A 22,116-nucleotide genomic window follows, 5' to 3' on the forward strand; every position below is an offset into this window, starting at 1 on the left:
TTCAAACGTCATCACTTTATGTGGTGTTACTCACATTCCTTCTGGAATACACTCCAATTCCAAGTCCTCTCCTTTGACCAGCTGTTTCTCTGAACTGCCACCAGGGGGCGTCAGAAGTGAGGGTTTCCTCTCCAGGATTGCATTGGCTGGTGAACAAGAGAGAATATGACAATATCATAGAACTGTAAAGACAAAAAGACTGAAATTCCCTCTTCTAACTTACCACTTTCAGACCTGTCACCTCCTCCTGACATGGAAGTTGGATGACACACCAATGCACACACACATCGAGGACAATGTGGGTGAATCATGAAAAGATAAAAAAATAACCCAAACAACTAAAAACATGCAAATAAATCAGACAAGGTGACATCGAAATGGATTTTTGTGATTGTTGGAGATGGAAAATCAAAGTTTACGTCACGGCATGTGGCTCGGCGACCTACTTGTCTTGACGTTGACAGACATGGCGGTCTTCTGAACGATGGTGCGTATCCTGTGGAAGGCGGCGAAGCAGCAGTAGTCCCTCCGGCTGTCCTTCTCCACGGCGTGTGAGAAGTAGAGGTCTCCGTTGAGGCCGGTGGACACCCGTTCGTCCTGCTCGATGTGCTGGAGGTCTGAGAGCAACAAGGCAGCAGAAATAAAACTGATTTCTTACACATTTAAAGGGGCAGTACTAAATCATTTTACGCATATAGTGCCATTTTATAGCACAATCAAGTAACTGTTACCTTCAGTTTTTATAGAAATGCTACATATATCACATATAACTAAAAAGAAATTTGATTTCAATTGACGTCCTGAAATTGGGCCTCTGTCTCTTTAAGAAACTCCTGCTCTTACTGAAACCCCGCCTTCAGGTAGTCATCACAAAACGGCTCCTCTATTAACCCTTTAACAATGTTTTTACCAGCGATGCTCTGAGAAGTAGCTCCTATAATGAGCTCAGCTGATGTCCATTTACAACAGGTGTTTGCTAATTTTCTCTGGCTAGTCTGAAGGAACTGAGTGGGTGAAGACTGCTCTGTGAGGCGGGACTTTGGAAACCGCAGGAAGAGGAGCTTCTACCTTGAAGACAGTACTAGGTCCACCCAGGCGTTTTGCATGGCTCAATGGTTGCCATGGAAATTAAAGGATTTCTCAAACATGAAAGAATCAAGGCAACACTTCAGGTATGTTTTGATGAGGGAATAACATCATAACATGAGGTATATTCAACATTTTATTTTACATAATTCTGCCGCTTTAACATGTATTTAAAGAAGTAAGGGAAAATCACTTTATGCTACATTCACATGTGGTGTGTTAAAACGTATGGTTTTTTTCTCTTTTTTTGGCAGAATTTCTCCTGACACATTTACTGCCTTTGGCAATGTGAAGCTCCAAAATTGGATTAAAAGTCAAATGTTTGAGATTGTGAGTACTGACACATATTCAGATCAGGGATGTTTAAATGGATTACTGCAGCTTAGGGCTGTTTAAAAGCCTATATATACCTCTCATAACGTGATTCAGAAGGCAAAAATATTCACCTCGTCTATTAATAAAGAAGACAGAGAAAGAAATGAGGCGTCACTTACTGATAGTCATCCAGTAGATCTGCAGGGGCGGGATGCCGGTGGGGGGGTCACATTTCAGAATGAAAGGCTGGCCCTCTTCCACCTCCACAGGGTCCAGCTTCTCTTTAGGGAATTTTGGAACATCTGGGAGAAAAAAACAGCAGAGCAAACTGATGAGTTGGTGGAGGAAATGAATTGAAATCACACTGCAGTTCAGTTTCTGTTCCAGAAGAGGGCAGTAAGATAATTCTGAAAATCAAACAGAGACCCGTATTGCAAGAACTGTACTTCTATGTAACACATTTTCACATTTTGTCACATAACTACAAACTTTGATGTATTTTATTAACATTTTATGTGACTGGCCAACAAAAGAGCACTGTGAAGTTGAAACAATTATGCACTGTGTTATTTTTTTTTCATAACCACAAATCCAACATTGTGGTGTCCATTTGTAATCAACCACCACTTTTCTCTGATATCCCCTAAGTAAAATCTATTTCACCCATTTGCCTTGGTAACAGGTCTAATGAGTAAACAGAGTCCATCTGTGTGTAACTGAACCTCAGTAAAAATCCAGCTGCTGTTTCTGGCCTCAGAGAACCAACAGCAGCATGAAAACAAAGGAACACAGCAGACAGGTCAGGGACAACACAGCCATGAAGCATGGTGGTGAGGATGCTTTTCACCAGCATACTTCCTAAAAACAGGAAAGAAAACCTGTTAGAGGAAGTAGAAGATGTAAAACTAAGATGGAGGTTCATCTTCCATTACGACAAAGTAAACAAACATACCAGAGATATACTGAAAAGGTATTTTAATTCCTGGCTTAGAGCTTGGAAAAAAAAAGAGATGGTCATAAATATCAGTATCCGTACGCCCAAAGCTAGTAGAGACATGTCCCAATACACTGCTAGGCTGGTAGGAGATCCTCTTACCAAGAATTAAAAATTTTAATTTGCATAAATTGATGAAAACCATCAGTTTTCTTTCACTTAAAAAAAGACACATTACTGTTTTTTTTTACATAAAATCCCAACAAAATACATAGAATTTTATGGTTGTAACATAAGAAAATGTAAAAAAAAAAAAAAAAAGATCAGAAGCGTGTGAATATTTTTGCAAGGAACCGTATTTTGCTAATTAAGAATACACTGCAACACTATAAACACTTTTAGTAGGGGTGCGCCAATAAATGGGACCCGATTTCCTTCAATTTGGGAAATTGGCAATCAGACAATACTTGCACTAGAAACCAATATTATCTTTCTCCGCAAAGATCTGAAGATAAGATCTTTTAACTCTGCAGTAGTAAAAGTTGTCACATCATTGTTGCCAAATTAGCAACTTTCCAGCAAGAATAAATTGATATCAGCAGGTCAGATTTTTTTAAAGTTTAGTGATTGGCAAGAAAACAGAAATCGGTGCACCGCTACTTTCTCGTACAACATTTTCTGAACTCTATGTAACATTGTTTTACATTGATATTCAGTCACTTCTCATAATGAAGAGGTTTGGAATAATTTCCAGAACACTGTAACATGGCACCCCATATAAACACACACATTCATGCAGCTCGCACGCACGCACCCGCACACACACCCCCCCACAAATGTTGCTCACTGGGTACGATGAACTCAATCTCCTTGGATATGGCCGTCCCCAGTTTGTTTGAAGCGTGACAGCGGTAGGTTCCCTGGTACTCTGTGAGGTTCCCGTTGTTGGGGATCACAAAAGTCCCAGAATTCTCCTCTTTCATCAGTCGAGGATCTAGATAAGGGTCAAAATCTTCCCCGTTTTTTTCCCACTGGAATCTGCATAAAGGAAGTGTGAAAATGTCAAAGCCCAAACCGGGAACCCTGGAACGCAACACGCTGATGGTGAGCTGTTGTTGTTTGGAATGTGATGGTACTCTTGTGTGAAAAGCATTGGAAGAGTCACTTACTTTGGTTCGGGATTCCCTTTGGCCTCGCATGTCATGGGGAAGCTCTCGTCGAAAGGAAAGGCGATGAGGGAGCTGGGAGCCTGATCTGTGATGGTGGGCAGCTGCTCAACTGGGAAGTGAACAGTAGAGCACACATTGAAATCAAAGACCCGGCGCAGGCCCTTCATCCCGTCAAAGAACGTTTTATCTGCTACAGCGCTGCTTCCAAACCTGGTTCATCAAACAAAACTCAACACTTATTCTGCTGTTCAGAGGAAACTCTCTGCAACAGGGGCTTTGTGTTTCATCTGCTTACCGAAGAAGTAAAAAGGCCAGGTCATTTAATTTGGTTTAATCTGAGGCATTTGGACACACAGGTTGGGAAGCAGTACACTACCATGTCTGTCTTTGTATTAATATAATAAAAAGCATTAAATGCAGATGATGAATGCACACATATGACACAGACTGACAGGTGGCCGTTTTGGTGATGCTACAGCATGTTGTAAACAGTTTTTAATGTACAATTCAGACGCACATTATGTACATTTTTGGAAACGTGGTCTAACTCGTAAATCCTATATTTTTATTTGCAAAAACTGCACAGTATTTTCCGTTAGTATACTGTTATTATTGCTATTATCATTACTATTGTTAATATTGTTTTTTACATATTGCTTTTAACACTTAATAGGGCAGTATTAAGTGTAGAGTGCCATTTTATAACACAAAGTAACGTCAGTTGTTATAAATACTGTTTATAGGATACATGCCTCTTTAAGAAGCTTCTGCTCTTTCTGGAACTCCGCCTTCATAAAGTCATTACAACATGGCTCCTCCATTAACCCTTTAAAACGTTTTCACTAATATTTCTCTATAATGAGCTCAGCAGATGTTCAGTTCCACCAGGTGTTTGCTGATTGCTGCTGGCTAGTCTGAAGGAGCTGAGTGTTGAAGCTTGGAAACTGCAGCTTGAAGGCAGCTTGTGTATCACAGCTGAATGGTTGTAAGCGAGATTAAAAGATTTCGAAAACATGCATTAAAGAATCTACATAAACACTCCAGGTATGTTTTGATAAAATAACATTATAACATGATGCGAAGCTCAAAAAAGTTGATTTTGCATAATATTGTCCCTATAAAAACGCGTTTTGTAAAAACCTTTATACTTGATGCTGAGGAAGAATAATTCTATTTTATTGTCATCCTGCCAGTGTGTTGTGATGAAGCAGAGGGCAAATTGACGTCCTGAAAGCTTTGATTGTTAAAAGTTTGTCTTGTCTCTGTGAATGCTGATGGTTCCTGTTTACACTCACTGCGTGAGTTAATTACACGAGCTCCGTTTCTGTGCCAGTGTTCACTTTAATCCCTTAATGGATTCTTTTCACAGCAGTTACACGGTGCAGGGGTCAGGGAAGATCCTCGTCTTCTCTAGCGTATTGGAAATGTTTTTATTTATTTATTTTGCTTAATGGTTTTCTGCTTGGTTTTTCCACATTTAAAAATAACTAATTAAGCTTAATGCACAGTGGATCTAATGTTTAATGCTACAGATGATGGTCACTATGGGAGGTTATTGAGTGATGCACATCTGAAAGCTGCACATTTTTATCTAGCATCATGGTTATGCAGCTATAGAAATATAGCATCCTCCACAATTATTTTTACTCGTGTCAAAGATGCACAAAAGCCTTAAAATGGTGTTACTATGGAGATTTGTTGACCCTGAGGTGTCAGACAGAATTGCGGTTCTGTAACTCGATGAGATGAACTTGTTTTAATGTTGAAATTTAATGGAAAATGAACAGACATCTGCTTTTTAAATGGAAAGTTACTTCATTTTGTTTATTGCGACTAAAAGAAATGAACCACTGTGTTACATCATATTGTTGCCCCAGGGAAACATGGAATCATGGGTAACCTTTTAAAAATTCCCCAAGACTTTGCTAAGATGAAAAAAGTAAACTTTTATCAACAGATATGCCTCAGTTCCTTTGATCTCACAAGTATTGTTAGAGGGAGTCACTGATTCATCACCAAGGATGTTGATATGACTCATTCCTTTAACATGAGTTCATTTTTCTGAATTTTATGAGATCTGCAGTGAATAAATTATCGATTGGATTTTTCTACTTTTTCAAAGATGGATTATGCATAAAATATTATAAAATTTATATTCATTTACAGGCTCTTTTCCCATATTTACTAGGATGAAACGTAAATGTGGAAGGTGTTGTTTGTACTTAAAACTTATTAACTCTTGATGCATGAATTATGATCCTTTATGTCAGGATTTTTTTCAAAAGTGTTTTTATTTTTTTAAGGCATAAAGATGGAAAGATTTTTGTAAAAAAAAAAATTATAGGATCTTTTTTTTCTAGGTGATCAGTTGTAATTTTCTCTAAATACAAAGTTGTTTTTTGGAAAATACATCCGTAGTATTCGTCTTTAGGGGTTACTTGATTTCACAATATTTTTTTTATCTGCAAGAGATCTGTACGGTAGACAGAGGGACTGGATATTCCTAAGTTAGTCTTCATGCTTTTTCGCCTGTTTTGGATTTAAGAAAAAATTTCTTGCACTTGCAGTGGATGGCCAGTAGTTGATAGTGTATTGTGTGATTCACTAGTGTAAACTTCAGTGGTCTGTGTGCATTTCCTGTAGCACATTTAAAACATCTGTTGCTGCTGCTTGAGGATGTTACTTGTGCATCAGATTTATGGGTGTACCCAAAACTTAAAAAATAAATTATTAAATAAATGCAATAAAATCCACCTTTTACTGAAAGAATTGTCACAAATGTGATGATGATGTTCGGTGAAATGAAACATGCTCAACTCAATCTGATGAAACATTTACCCATAAACTGAGATTAGGGTCAAAGAGACAAAAAAAGTTGTATGGATTAATGACTGTTGCCGATGACTTTCAGAACATGACCGTCAGTAAAGATGCCACAGAGGGAAAACGAGAACCCTTTAATACAACAACAGTAATGCAGAGTGAACTTACTGTTTACGTGACCCAAAACTACATAATCCATGGCAGCAAGGGGGGAAATAAACAAAACAAAAAACAGTCAGCGGTTTGGGAATAATCCCTGCCTGTCATAAGTAATCTCTCGACACGAAAGGCTTGAAGCACACACACAAGAACAACAATCAAGAGAAATTGTCTGACAGTGATCCCACAATGCATTAGCCTTTTTAGATAACCTGTTAGAACTCTTCTTTTTCCTCAAGGCTTAAGAAATATTTGAATAATTTACAAGGACGTGTTTGAGATGCGTTTCCAAGGGAACAGGGAGAGACACGCAGATCTAACACAGAATGAAGCAAAAACCTGATTCAAACATGATAATGTCTGTGAATGTGTTCGGTCCACATGATGCATGGCAATCGTAACAGATCTCTGTGGGGTGATTTATTACTAAATACTTCTTTATTTAACCCATCCAAGGTTAAAATATGCATGCAAAGCAAAATCAGTGCCAAAGCATTTCTTTATCCTCTACATCTGTGATTCTGACTAGTTAAAAAAATATTTTTTCTTCATTTCCTATCATCTATTGCACTCATAATGAGTCAGGCTGAGCTGGTAGAGTTTCCATAATGTTTTCTATCACAATGTCACCACTGTGGTGCTCAGGTTGCCATAAAGGATGTTATTCACGCTGTTTTTACAGTCCAGGCATTGCGTTAGAAAAGAAAAGAATAAAGAAAAGAAGAGGGATGATGAGTAATGCAAGCTGATAGTTTAATGACAGCTTTTCAAATGAAAAGTCTGTTTTTTTCTGTTGGAAGTGAAATGAAAAGCTGCTTTTTTGGTTGAAATCAGACATGATTTGACTCCAAGTTAACCTGCACTTGTTTGAAGCTACAGTTTGAGCAGAGTCATTTGGGTTTAAAAGCTGCAACAGCATTTATTTGTACACTGGAAAAAAAGAATGGAGCTCCAACTTAAAAACAATTGTGTTAATTCGTCACATATAATCGAATTAAGTTTGTTAAATGTACTTTTTTAAAATTTGTTTAGCATGACAACTTAATACACTTAATAAATTTACTTGGATAAACCTAATTATTTTATAACAACTCTGCTATAAACTTATCCAGTATATAACAGAGTAATGTCCAGTAATTTAGAGCTAACTTACATGTAAGTGGACTATTTTACAACTTCGGTGAGATTTTTCCGTCGTTTAAAAACAAAGCCGATCAAATATGGAAAATATTCCGTTAAAGCGACCCCTCATATTAATATATAACCTAAAAAGACAGGGATGCCTTTTATGACGCTACCCGTCACAAAAGAAGCCATATTTTCCTGTCTGATCTGAACTCACCCTCAAGAGGAATATCGATGGCTGTGGTTGTGTGAAAGGCACAGAGGCAGGTGACCACCAGCAGCGTCAGCCTGCCAGCCAATCCGGAGTTTCGTTGTGACCTCATGGTTTCACTGCAGGATTCAGGACTTCATCGACCAACCAGCGCTCTCCTCGATGAGCTCAGTTCATTTCCGGGACGGGCTGAAGATGCCGTACCTGTGAAGGCAGCACAGATGGAGAAGCCCCCATGAATCCAACCCACGTTCCGGCAAAACCCACACGTAATAAATCCCCCGCCTCCCTGACCGGGAACACAACAGCTCTCTGCTCAGCGTCACACGTTTTCGTTTTCCACCCAGACACAAGTCCACACTGTGAACTCACTCAAGTTCTGCTTTTCCCCCTCTTTAGATATTTTATTGTCTGCTGAGGTGAGCTTCACAGAGTACTTTTCTAATGCAACAATAAAAAGAAATAAAAAATAAAACACCAGGACCTTGTGGGTTTAATAATGCATGGCAGATGTTCAGCCTTGCTGAGAAGAGAGGAAAAACTGAAGCCACATTACATCAAAGCTCGGCTGATTTAATCATTGTGTTGTTTTCATCTGGAGATGCAGATTTTGGATAACGTTGACTGAAAGACTTCAAGAATGCGGCCGCAATTTTATCTATTACTGCAGATACTGCAGGCTCGCCTTAGGGGAGACAAAAAAGCAAAGCGAAGTTTGGAATCAGACAGAAGAAGAACACAGCGGCGCTTCGTTCAGCAGCTAACAGAACAGAAGTGTGAGAGGTCCAGGCTGCTGAACCAGAGGAGGACAGGAAGGTAGCTATGGGAACGCCAATGCCGGGAATGATGCTCTCTCTAGGAAACCTCTAGAGTGTCCCTTCATTACTCTTCCTTATATTAGCTCTGACCTGGCTTAGCGGGTCACAGTGGAGTAATTAGCACAATAGCTAGCTCACCCTAATAACGGAATAGAGTGATTATAGGGGAACAGAGAAACATGATGTCATGAAGATGTTGGAATTCCATTAGAAGGACTTCAGGCTGCAAATAAAATGGCAAAAGTCCAGAAATTACACTTATTGCAGCTGAGATAGGGAGTCCAATTAGAGTTTAGATTTATAGCCAGAGCCTGACCTGAAATTCAGGTGAGAGTTCTTTGAAGACAGGGTCAGCTCGATCTTCTGTGACACGTTTAATAAGCCTGAAGTACATACAGTTTAAGCTGGACGGTACGGCTGGACATTTCCTATCAGTCGATGTTGATAATTATTGATTGAAACTGCTGCTGTGCAAGTTACTCAACAAGTTATTGCTAGGTAACCATAAGTTACTCAACAGGTTGTTACTAGGTAACCATAAGTTACTCAACAAGTTATTGCTAGGTAACCATAAGTTACTCAACAGGTTGTTACTAGGTAACCATAAGTTACTCAACAGGTTGTTGCTAGGTAACCATACTTTACTCAACAGGTTATTGCTAGATACCCACAAGTTACTCAACAGGTTGTTGCTAAGTAACCAAAGAGCTAGTTGATGCCACTCCTTTTACTTAGCTGGCTGTGAGAGGTTGAGCAGCTAAAACCTTTTCTCTGCCTACATCCCCCAGAACACTGTCCTGTTCTGAATCAAAGTTCAGTAAAATTATTAAATTTTAAATATATCACAATACTGTTATTGATTTACTATACAGCACAGAGAAAACCAAATAAGAATGTACAATACAGTTGTGTTAATCTACTTATAGTGTAACTAGAGAAGTAGGTAGTTGAACTTGTTGAAGGAATAAAGTAACTAAGTACAAGTTAATCAGACTGCAACAAGTGCACTGCATCACACATCCCATAAAATTTGTACATGACTCACCCTGCGGTTACAACAAGTGACAAAACGGAGCTGGAAGAGGTTAACCAAAAGCTAAAAATTTAAAACTTAAACCTTACTTAAACTATGGTCTAAAAATCAAAGCAGTAAAGTCATAATTAAAATAATATTAGGTTTACTTCGGCCTCAGGACTATGATTAAAGTTAATTAGCCTGGTCGGATCGGGTTAAGATAATGCCTATAGATTTGGTTTGGGTTGGACTTTTTAGGTCCAATCTAAACTCTAAGTCTATATAATCTCAAAGTAGGTGTCCATGGGTGCAGACCTTCTTTATGTGGAGATATTCAACTAAGAGACATTAGGAGACTGGAATGTTCTTGGTGCTCTGGTCTAATCTTCCTTCTGCCTCAGTAGAATCAATAGGCAGCACTGAGGTCAGCCTCCTGGTCAAGAGCTGGAATTGAATAACCGACCGCTGAACAGCACACTTCATTTGGCTCCATTGAGCCTCTTTTTATATGAACATGAACTCTGAACTTCTCATCCACACTTAATAATATTAACCGTGACCCAACAAGAGCCTTCCTAAACTAACAGGGACCTCTAGCTACCAGCCTACAGCAGTGCTCAGGTTTCAATTCAGTGCTTTATTCCCCCCAGGGTGAAGCTAAATGTTTTAACTCATATTCCACAATTTTCAAAGAGTTGTCGTAGGTGCTGATGACTGACTGTACTACAACGATTCTGAATAGGCCTTTGATCGAAGTGTTCATCGTACAAACTAAAGTAGTCTTGGAAACATGTTCTTAGTAGGGGTGGTGGGTAAGAACATAAGATTTTTCACATTATTTTGTAATAATATTATGACAAAAGTTAAGGTATAAAATTTTTATTGCTTCTTTGCCATCTTGTTTAGATAACACTATGGCTGTGACTGCATGGCACAACACAAATAATGCTCTTGAAAAACTTTTCCATTCAGAATATGCTTCTTCAGGACAACAATAGAATAGAATAGAATAGAATAGAATAGAAGTACTTTATTCATCCCAGCAGGGAAATTACTTCGCAGTTACAGCATAGAGACAAGACACAATAACAACTACCACTGAGTAGTAGTTGTAGATAAAATAAAATAATTTATTAATTATTACTTAACAAAGTGATTTTTATCACTAACAGTAAATGCAAAATCCTGTGGAAAAAATAGTAAAAGTAACAATTATGTCAATACAGCCAGGTTTTGGAGTTTTCAAACTTCAACTGGAATTTATTGTTTTTACAAAAAATTTTCCCCAATTTCTAATGATGATTCATGATATCAATCAATGATATGATAAATACTCATTGCTGATTCCTTGCCCTTTGACCTTTTTTTCTATTTATTTAATAATGATTATAAGTGTTATACTGAAAAAAGTAGTGCAAAGTTGTAAAGTGTAAAGTTTGTAAAGTTTGCACACCTGGAGCCTCATCCACATGGAGACATCAATCTTTGCAAACAATTAAGAGAAAATGTTCATCCACCACAGAAAATACGGTAGTAGGTATGCTGGGCCAATTGGTGGTACTGTGAGATTGCTGCAGAACGACGCGAAAAACACCAAACGGCAACATGTTTGTTATTAGAAAAACATGGCCTGCAATTGTATGCTGAAACATGAAACAAGTATTTGAAATTATTCCATACTGGGACCCGTTTTCAAACAATTACTGTTTCAGGTCTCCCAAAATGTCGGATCTGTGTGGATGCAGAGCCTAAACCTAAAAAAAAAAAAAACCTTTGTGGAATACACCTGATCTCCCTGGTGCCTGAAATTCTAAGTAATTCACCATCAACACAGATCAAACTCAGGCAGTTTGAATTCAAAGCTTCTGTGAACATCGATTTTCAAGTCATGCTAAAAACTGTGGATTTTCCACCACATGACATACATATTGTGGCTGATTTATAATTTGGTGTATCTGTGTGAAGGGAGCTGAATACATTTAAATACTGTACATTCCAAAATAAAAATGAAGAACATTTTTGCTTTAATCTCACAATTAGGCACAACGTAGTGTTGGTCAATCACATAAAATCAGTGAAAACTAGAAGAAAGTTCTTGGTTTGTGTGAAAAATCTCAAGAGGAATGAATGCTCTGGAAAGGTACTGCACGTGATCCAAATGAACCCGATCTAATCACAGTTCTTACCCATTGATTTTAGTTCATGCTTAAGATTTAAGTGATCTCAAAGAGCAGCCCAGGGCACTCGTTCCGTTGTTTAATCTTTCCCAGACAGTGTGTGATTTATGTAGTTGAAAACAAATTAAAATGGAAACGGTGAGCCCTTCACTCTAATTGGTTTGTGCTTTATCGGTGAGATTGGCCGGGTTAAGCAAAGTGGGCCATTCAATCCTCACAAGAGAGTGTTTCCCATTATCTTATGGTCCTGGCCAAAATCTTCTACCTTCCTAACACCGGCTTAGATGGATTACAGTTAGTTCAAACTGGGCCTGGTGATTTAATTTGTTCTCCTCCTGCCCAATGATTTGCTGAGGCCCGACCCGGCCATCTGGCTGAGAGAGAGGCCCGGTCAAAACCAAACTGCTGTGAGCAATAATGTGTACGTTGAACTCTGAGGGTATGGTGCCTATATCATTGAGGCCCAGCCCTGAACTCATGTCTGATTTACTGACCACAGGCTGTTCCTAATCCCTGCCTCTCTCTAGAGCCATCACACCATCCTGAGATTGAGGGAGACAGTGGGGGGTTAAATGCTGCTCGCTGTGGGAAGGCCAGCGTGAAGCCCAACAAGCTCAGTGCTGGAGGGGAAATAAAGCAATGTGAGCCAAGAAAAGACTGTCTTTGTTCTGCCTGACAGTTTAAAAACACCGTCGACTATTACCTACCTGACCAAAGGTACAACCATTTTCAGATAACACTGGTACAAGTGTGGAGGAGCCCCATTCCATGAAAACAATGTTTCCATTACTTCTTACATTGACAGGCAATGGTTCAAAAACAACAGTTAAGTTGTTGGTGTCTGTAACCTTACATTCCCTTACCTCCAGTGAGAAATGTAAGTTTTTTGTAGGGCTGCACGATTAATCGTGATGAAATAATAGTCAGCTACTTTAGAATTCAATTAATCGTTAACTGGAGTGTACAGACCAAAGAAAAGGTCATTTGCTAAAAGAACAGTGTAGTCAGAGCCATAATTAAGCTTAAAATTGTATATTAAGCAAATATACAATTTGCATTTAGGAATAAAAAAAACCCTTTGTATGTAAATCTATTCTACTCAAAACTTCTGAAGTGGCAGTTTTAGCTTCAGCACAATGATTCTTAAAGAGCCATTGGTTGAGAATGAGACAGGCAGTATGCTTTTTCCATATTTATTAAAAACAACATATATTTAATATCTTTTATATGGGGAATAGGTTTTGACACAGTTCTTTTCACCTCAACTTGACTACTTTAATCCAGTTTTTCAGACACACAACAAACACACACCGGCTTGTGTATGTTGCCTAATAGCTTTATAAAAATCACCTTATTATACTAAAGATTTGTTATGCCTGTCAAACTGTCATCTTTAGCAATATTTGCAGAATTAAAGGAAAATATTATTTATTTAGAACACCTTGTAAAAGTAAAAAAGTTGTCTTTGTTGCATTTACTAATGAAAAAGAAGAATATACTTCAAAAACTAATGGTAAAGTAAATTAAATGAGAGTGTTTTATTTTACTGAAAACATCCAAATATACTATTCAAAATCGAGAAGACCACCCACCTAATATAAACTGATATAAAGTCAAAGACAATGTACTCCCACCAAGAGAAGAAATCTGGAGAATTCCCTCCACTTGTGATCGTGTTGTTTAGTAACAGGGTGCCAGTCCGAGCTCAGCCATTCAAAGTTCACTACAGTAGACTAGGCTGTTAATTTGGCACCATCTGCTCCTTTCTCACACAAAGACAACAGGAGGAGAAGTGCGGACCTACTGTAGTTTAATGTGCAGACCCTTAATAGGATTAAGCAGATCCTCGTCTTGTCAGGCTGGATTAATATATTCACTTTGCTAAAGACCTGCAACGGGTAGACAGCAGCTCCACGCTTCCCTCTCACGGTCCAGAATCCCTCCGCATTCATTCCCATTTGATCATTGGAGAACAATTAAGACAGCAGCTGAGCTGATTAACTCTGAGAGGACTCGAGTTGCTTCTTGTTCATTTAGAAAGACCACAAAAGTTTTCAAGAGGCCGGTTTCTCAGTTGACTTAAAGATTTCAAAAGCAGTCTGGAAAGAGGAAAACAATGGCTGTAGAGTGTGAAACCAAAGAATCAGCCTGATTCTCTTCTTTCAGCTTTCGTTTTCTTTCAGATTTGATCTCTGACAGATTAGATGAAAGGATGGAAGGATGGATGGATGAATGGAGGAAGGGAATGGACCGACAGAGCATAAAGTTTTCATCTCTGAAATCTGAAAGGAAATGCTTTTCCAACCTTGATAAGTTTAATGGACTGAAAAACACATCTCTTGGTAAAGCATAATGTCAAGGTCATGTATGTCTTTTTTCCAACACATTTATTTTTTACCAAATATTCATACTTTTCCAGAATGAAATTTAACCCACAGCAGTAAACAAGAAAAAGGTACATTCACAAATATATTTCAATGATAGATAAATGGAGGAATAGACAGACATATTTTAAGAAAGGATAGACAGATTAGCTAGATGGACAGATGGAATAATGGACGAAGAGACTGGATGGAGGCAGGGATTGATGGACGAATGATAGACAGATTGTAAAGATGGATGGACAGATTAGATGAAAGAATGGAAAGATGAATGGAGGAAGGGAATGGACATTTAGACAGAGCATAAAGTCTGGAAATAAAACTGTTTTTCAATACTTTATCTTCATAGTGCATACCCAGAAATCATCCAATTCAAATTCCACAGGAAACCTTGTGAAAAACTCACTCAATGTAATTCCTTTACAATGCCATTCATATTTTGGGGTGTCAGGGGATAAAGACAAACAGGACCAGTATGGAGGATGCAGCCTGACCCTACCACTTATACAAGGCAGGAGAAGAGAGGAAGTGTCTCAGGTGCAAGGGAGCAAGTGCTAGTTGGCCACAAACACTCAGGGATCCACTGATGGACTGCACCATTTCTGCCCCCTATGTTCTGAATGAACTAATTATCCAGAACCTTTCTGACCCTGGGTGAACCAAGTCCTCTGTGAAAGGGGGCATCCATCCTGCAGCCCCTGGTCTAACTACGAGCAATGCAGCAACTGGACAATCATGTCACCAGCTGGTTCCAGTAAAACAGGTATGAACAGGTTTGACAAAAAACAAACAGCTTGAAAGGTTTCAAACCATAAGTGAATTAGACATTTCAGTCATTTTTCTAGAGGCAAAGAACATGACTAATGTCTCGTATAGAAGAATTTGCTTCACTGCGGTGCTGTAATATGCAGGACAAATAACAATAAGATGACAAAATTTCTTTCTGAATTATTTCCAATCAAAGTCATGAGTTCAATTAACAAACCTGAAGAGCTGAACAGAGCAGGACAGAGAATGGTTCTAAGCCACGCAGGTTGTACAAGCTGTGTCTGAAAAGCAACACAGATGTTCTGATCATCCTGAAGTCAGAGGTGAAAGAAGGTGTTTCAGAAAGTGGACTGCACCTGTCCCAGGTTTTCATTGCCTCTCCCTCTCATCTGCTCTCTTTGAAGTCTCCCAGGAGTGCCTCTTGCTCAGGACAATAATCACATTAATGTGTGATCCCCTCAGAGGAACAGGCAGAGAGATGAATTCATGAGCTGGACTTTGAGGACAGGAATAATATTTTGAGTGAACTAATGCAGGATGCTCCTCTCGCTCTTCGTCTGACTGAATAATGCCGGCAATGTCTACCAACCCTGACGAGACCATGCCGCAGCAAGGCATGATCAATGGCTCTTATATCCCCAATCCTTACCTCTGTCGGCTCTTCAAGCAATTTAATTATACCAACGAGCATCCCTGTAGTGGGAAAGAAACAACGGAAATGTCTGCTGCTCGGTCCACATTGTACTCCCTCCTGGAGTCTCAAACACGCAATTAAAGCGAGGATTTCAGCCTGTGAAATAAAATGAAATGTTCCCTCGCCCCAAAATGTATCATTTGAAAATCCTGTCCTGTGTAGCAGCAGAACATCTGGACAGTGTTACTCGGGGTAAGCTGTTTGACACAGTTGCCGGATATGTGGCCCAGTTCCTGTGGCTCTCTGCTGCCTAACGGCCTGCGTTCAAACACATCACATAGAAAGATTTAAGGCTAAAAGGTTTAGTTTTTAAGTAAAGCATTGGAGAATTTTACATTCTGATGAATATTTCACTTTGATGTAAGAGAAAGACATCAGAATGTAGGCCAAAATAAAATGTATCCATGTAGAGTTACATGATTTTTACAGTCAGTTAAGGTCAGATTCTCAAAGGATGACCATCCTGGTAAATAATCCTAATTAAGAAAACCAAAGCGATGGTCCTGGAAGTCTATTTAAAGTCATTAATGAAACAGTTCCCTTTCCTCCCTGATGTAAATTTGCCTTGGCAGGAAGCTCAGCACAGACAGACCTTTAGCTACATGTGGATACAGTCTGTATTTGTTCAGTGAGTGCTCTGGAACTCATCCGCCCTCTCTCTATTGTGTCTCTAGACTGCTGCCGCTTTAAACAAGTCAAGATTCAGGCTTTCTGAGGTCAAAGCGGCAGACTGTGAAAGCTGAAAATGTGACTTAAAGGTGACCCTGATCCCTCAGGAGGAGATGATTTATCATCCTGACACGGCCCAAACTGCTTTTCATTTCACTTTTATGACTCTGTTGAATGATCCTTTCATTTTTAATCAATGAAGACTCAAAGCAAATCCATGTTTAAAGAAAACAAGAAGTATTTCAAGAAACTTTGGGATTTTATATTTGAGAATTCAGCAAATGAATCTTAGAATATACTGGAAACCAAGGCAACTGACATAAGGCTTTGCTACCAACATGATTCATAGTCCATTCAATGGTTTTGAACCAGTGTCACGTTTCCACTGGGTGACCAAGCAAAGCTCCAGAATGCCAAATCTGGTTTCAGCTACACACTGTGGAATACGTTGTTTTTCAGTACGAATCGTGACGTCACCCTTGGTCAGACTGAAGACAAATAAAAAGCGTGGCAGTGACACAGGGCATTCACCATCTTGCCCCCTGCTAATGATACATGATTAGTTCCTAGAAAGGATAGATATAGGCACCAACTCTAGACAAAACATTGATGGTCAAAGGCACGCAATCTGAACCTATTCCATAACAACTAATCAGTCTGAGGAAGCATGCTAACAGAAAATACGTATTTACAGCTACTATGCCAATTCTGCTAATCACTAAGGCTAAATGTACCCTTAGTATTTTCAGATGTTGACTGAGCTAAAATATCACATTTACATGACACCACCAAGACACCTTGAATCCACTCTAGTTGTCATGCCAGGGCACTGGATGATGTTGTGATTTTAGCATGTCATCAAAACACCATGTGCTTTTGATACTCAGCTACCAATTCATTTGCTTTCACTTTATTTAGAGAACAATAATCTGCCATAAGCCACATGCTCATATCACACATAATGTTCCGTATCAGAAGTTGTGTTAAATTGAACAGGTTAAGCAGCACACACAGCACGATGTTATTCACCATTGTTTTTGTTGCATGTGCATAACAAACCCTGCAGCCTGAGGGGAACTTCACAGACAGCTTAAAATGTCAACTTAACAGTCATCTGTGTATTTTAACTAGCAAAACTCTGCTCTCATAACACGTAGTATGACATCACCTCTGCTCCTCATATAATTGGTTAATGACCACTCATTAAATGTGGCAAGGCTGGTAATAATTATTTGATCACTGTTGACTGTAACTGTAAAACCAGATAAAATTAGAGATGGCAGAACAAAGACTTAATAAAAAACCAGAACCCTGATCAGTGCAGATCTAGTACAGATGGTTTTGATCTGCATGAAATTCACCATTAATCCAAACATAACTAGATGCAAGAGGCTGGATGAGGCGGGGGATGACTTGTGTTGCTGCTTTGTCTACAACACACATTTTAATCTTCCTCAATGACTCTTACTAACAGGCTAAAAAGAATAAGGACCAACTATTTTTAGAAATAGACATAATAACAAGAGCAAGATTTTATTTTACATTTTTAATGGAATAATTGCACTAAATTTCCAAAAGGTTTTCCTTTTTTTCAACAGTTGGAAACTGCCTTTTTTAACATCATTTTTCACAATATGTAATAGAAAACATATCCATTTTGCTTTTGGAATAGTTTTATGTTTTTCTTATTTTGAAAGCAAGAAAGCGAAATAAAATAAAGACAAATTGAAATAAAATAAAAGTTATTTTAAAAATTTCCTATAGAAGGTATTTCATCAAAAAAATACCTGCTATCAGTGTCTTTTTCCAAAACATCAAGTAACATCTACGTCTCTAAGACAGTTTTTTTGGCTGCATTAAGGTCAACTAAAATTAATCCAAGGCTTATAAAGACAACCACTAAGAGGAAAGAGTGACAGTAAGAACTACAATCAATAATATAATGAAAATATCGCTGAAAGTATTACTTATGCATCCTTGTATTCCATATTAAATAAAATCCTATTGAGACAGTGTAGGATTATTAGTGTTGGCTGAAGTGAACCTGGAGGAACCAGAACATTCCCTAGAAGGTATCGTTAGATGTAGCATATAGTTACCTACAAAATCGGACTTTCTCATTCTCAGTCCTGGTCCCCATGAGAGGAGTTGCAATTCCTTTTTCCAGGTCGCGCAAATCCAGAGTAAACAGGAAAATGATGAGTTATGGGAGTTCAGACGTCTACAGGGAGGAAGAACGCTGAGCTTGCTCTATGTTGTATCATGCAGGTTGGAGACAGAGGCGAAGAGGCACTGTAGTCACATATGTTGCCAAAGCCTTTAGCTTGGCAAAGAAGCTCATTAAGCTGCTGACAATCACTCCCACAAAGGCTGATCTAAGGGCTATTCAGCGGGTGTGCACAAACCAGAGTTGAGGAATGTGAGTTTCATCTTGCACCCCCAGCCCCGTCTCCTGCTTCCTATATTTGCATAATGAAAGACGTTTGATGCACCTGTAGGCTCAGCAAAGTGTTTATTTGCAATAATCGGCTGGGAGAACCGATGGAAAGCAGAATCCAGGATGGGAAGCCAGATTCCCCGCTGACTGGGAATCTGTTGAGTTTTGCTTCTGCTGCAAGCTCGTTCTGTCAGCCACTGACAATCTGCTTAATTCTCTGCTAATGCTGCTGGAGACTCACATCAAATTGCTTAAGACTGTCAGCCAGCATTAGCGCTGCACTTTGTTGGATGACCTTTTGTTTTATTCTCCCCCTTCCTTAATGCAAGAAAATGTTCAAATGTCTTAAGAAGCTTGCAGGAGCGTGGTCTACGTCAGAAAGGGAACCATGTCTGTTACCTGGCCTAGAACATCCGACATTGTGGAGTGAGGGCTTGTGCTGTTGATGCCGGTTTTCAAACGTAAAAGAAAAGGACCGGGGGGAGGAAATTCTCCCACGACATGCAGGGGGAGGTGGAGAGAGAGGGCAAACCTCGGTGCTGGATGATGTACAATGTGGACTCAGGACAGAGGCTTGCGTTTAAATGAGAGAGAAAAGGCAGAAAATGAAAGGAAGGGAGGAGGGTCATGCTTGAATTATGCTGATGTGGGTCGTAACCACGGTGGAAAAACAGCAACCAAAGCACGGCTGCTTGGAGCAGACTTACAGCCTGAGATGACAAGGTTGTTACCTCGGTGGGAGGTTACGGAGGGCAGACGGGGAGAATCGGAAAAAGCTGACAGTCCTAATGAGACAGAACACCACTACTCAGAGTTTTTACACATTTCCTATGTCAAGAGTTAATATATTTCCAGAAATCAAGATTTCCATGTTCTTTGTCCTTTTCTGCTGCATTTTATGAATGAAGACATTTCTTCAGTGGTTAGACTTTAAATATTGCAGTTACTCTTAGAAAAAGGAGTGAGATAGGATGGAAGGTGGATAGGTAGACAGACATATTGGATGGATAGATGGATGGATGTTGGATGCATGATGGATAGATGGATGGATGGATTGGCGAACGAATATATTGGATGGATGTTGGATGAATGATGGATGGACGATGGATGAATGGACTGACGGAGAGATGGATGGATGCTAATTCACCTGGAGATTAAGGTGAATAACTTGAGAACAAATTAAGTGTTGTTAGTGAAGGCCCAGATCTGGATCTAATGAGGAGGTATGGCGGTAGCTGGGGTGATGAGGAGCGGGAATATCTTCATCAATGACTGAAAGCAGTCAGCCAGAGTCAGTAACTGAGAACACTCTCACTCCTCTGCACAGCCAGTGCCAGAATCTGCGAGCCCATAAGCTCCTCTTTGAGCTACAACAGGATGGAGCCTCCTTTGTAGCCGCACAAACAGAAGGAAGCCTTATGAACTTTGCTTAGTGCTCCGGGGCTGGACGGCCCTGGAAGCCGGACGGGATGGGTAGGTCCCGAGGCGGGCTGCCAGTTCCGAGACGCTTAGTGTTGGTGCACTCGGGCCAGACAAACCTGACATTGTCCCGGGCACTGCCCCGGGAAAAGCCTCTTCCCCTTTCTGTCCGCCGCCGCGGCTCATTCACACTCTGAGCCCTGCTGATTAAACCATCCGGACACGACAAACACGGGTGAGAAGGCAAACATTTATTCACACCAGGAACCAACCAGCAACATCCTGTGAAGGACTAGTTTCTATTTTCATTGTATTTGGGGATATTTGTCATACCTTATACTAAAAGTATTTTCATTGACCTTAAAATTGTGCAAATTGGAAATCCGAAAATAAATTTGCTTGTTGGAAACACTAGCCTGTCCATTGCCTTCCTGTGCAATTCCGCTTGAAATAAATGTTTACTTCCAGCACACTCCCCTTAACTCAGATTGTCTCTGGTCAATTTCTACCGGGTCAGTCAGCGAACAGAAGAAGTTGTAAATAATGACATCAATTTTATACTCTTTTTAGAATTGCAGTGTACCTGTAGGTTTAGCAATGTAAGGAAGGAAGTCAAGGAAGCCATTCAGTCCATGTTGGTCACACTTCTAAATGTTGAGATAACATCAACAACTATCTCATTCGGTTTGGCACTTCTCTCTTCTCAGTGGAGGACAGTTGTTTACAGCGCAGGCAAATTTCCAGTAAGCTTCATAGTGTTAAACTGGCACATTTTTCAACATTAGCAGAATAGCGACAAAGTTTGGCGCACATTTGTTTTGGACACTCAGCAACTGTCAGATGTACTTCAGTAATCAATATTGTCACATTCCTTAAATAATGGTTATTTACTGCCATAGTGATTGTTTTTGTCTAATTCCTCTAAAATAGGGGTGATATTTTTTTCACAAAATTCCTTTTGGCAAAAACTTACTTAGACCATTATTTTAGGAAGGTGACGATATAATATCAAAAAATTCACGGTTCCCCACAAGAGTCTTAATTTATGACAAGTCTCTTATCTTCCTTCAGCAGGATTCACACAACCTTATCTGACCACTACAAAATGAAAGTCTGCAGCCATATCGTGAGCATGGAATTAGACTAATGCTCTGTTGACCTGCTGAGTCTGTTAAGCAAGAGAAAGCTGAATGAGAAAACAAAAGCATGCTTCGAGCTAAAGCCAGGTTGCTTTCCTGCTGCTTGGGACAGAAAAAAAAAGGCAGGTGGTTTTCATGTGCAGCTTTCAGCCTTGCTAGCATGTTAAAATGAAGCCATGTGTTTCCAAAGCACTCGTGCCGCATAAAATCCCCCTCAACCTGTCAGGATAAGATAAATGTAGCAGCTTTGATGGGTGTTTTTAAAAAATGAGTTGAGCCAGAACCATCAATACTCCCCAAGGACAAGCAGGTTGCTGAGGAAGCATGAAGACTGATTTACACTTTTCTCCCAGTTTGGCAAATATGCTGCTCTCATGCAGAGCGGGGCTTTTAATTGAACTTCGGGCTCGCGGCCCATTTCACTGAAAAACTCGTCTGTTAGTCAGTCTGTCAAAAAAAACGGTCAATAAGCCTCTAACCTGGCACTGGAAAGATAGAAGCTGGGCAACCTGCTTTTCACTGATACCAAGGTCTTCATTCTGTATTCTGAATCAATATGAAAACCACTATGGTTTTCTGTGCGGTTTTACTTGGAGTTACCATGGTAACAGGTGCCCCTATCTTTATTCTTATCGAGGTTTTAAAAGTTTCACAGGGTTGCAGCATTCTGCAGCAGTCACAATCTGAAGCTGTTTAATCTGAACAGGAAGTCCCACATCACTCTGAAACATCATGTCATGTCACATGCAGGATTAGGTTACAAGCAATGTTCAAAGC

The 22,116-nt window shown here is 39.6% G+C and overlaps 1 protein-coding gene across 9 annotated transcripts in view; it reads right to left on the reverse strand.

Moving 5' to 3' along the window:
- Positions 1–22,116, reverse strand: part of chl1b (cell adhesion molecule L1-like b) — a 91,918-nt gene that overhangs the window by 34,642 nt on the left and 35,160 nt on the right. For 5 of the 9 annotated variants that reach the window (XM_032548963.1, XM_032548957.1, XM_032548958.1 and 2 more), the window contains 8 exons: positions 7,829–8,026; positions 6,496–6,513; positions 3,505–3,613; positions 3,183–3,373; positions 1,581–1,703; positions 447–617; positions 224–247; positions 35–146 (listed from right to left, as the gene is read on the reverse strand). In XM_032548963.1, coding sequence (XP_032404854.1) covers positions 35–146; positions 224–247; positions 447–617; positions 1,581–1,703; positions 3,183–3,373; positions 3,505–3,613; positions 6,496–6,513; positions 7,829–7,934 — 854 coding nt within the window. In that variant the 5' untranslated portion in view covers positions 7,935–8,026. Of the gene's footprint in view, positions 1–34; positions 147–223; positions 248–446; positions 618–1,580; positions 1,704–3,182; positions 3,374–3,504; positions 3,614–6,495; positions 6,514–7,828; positions 8,027–18,447; positions 18,470–22,116 lie in introns of those variants that run through there. The other 4 variants (XM_032548959.1, XM_032548960.1, XM_032548962.1 and 1 more) reach the window with 4 other exon arrangements.

Source organism: Xiphophorus hellerii, chromosome 20 (assembly GCF_003331165.1).
Source record: "Xiphophorus hellerii strain 12219 chromosome 20, Xiphophorus_hellerii-4.1, whole genome shotgun sequence".
Taxonomy (NCBI): domain Eukaryota; kingdom Metazoa; phylum Chordata; class Actinopteri; order Cyprinodontiformes; family Poeciliidae; genus Xiphophorus; species Xiphophorus hellerii.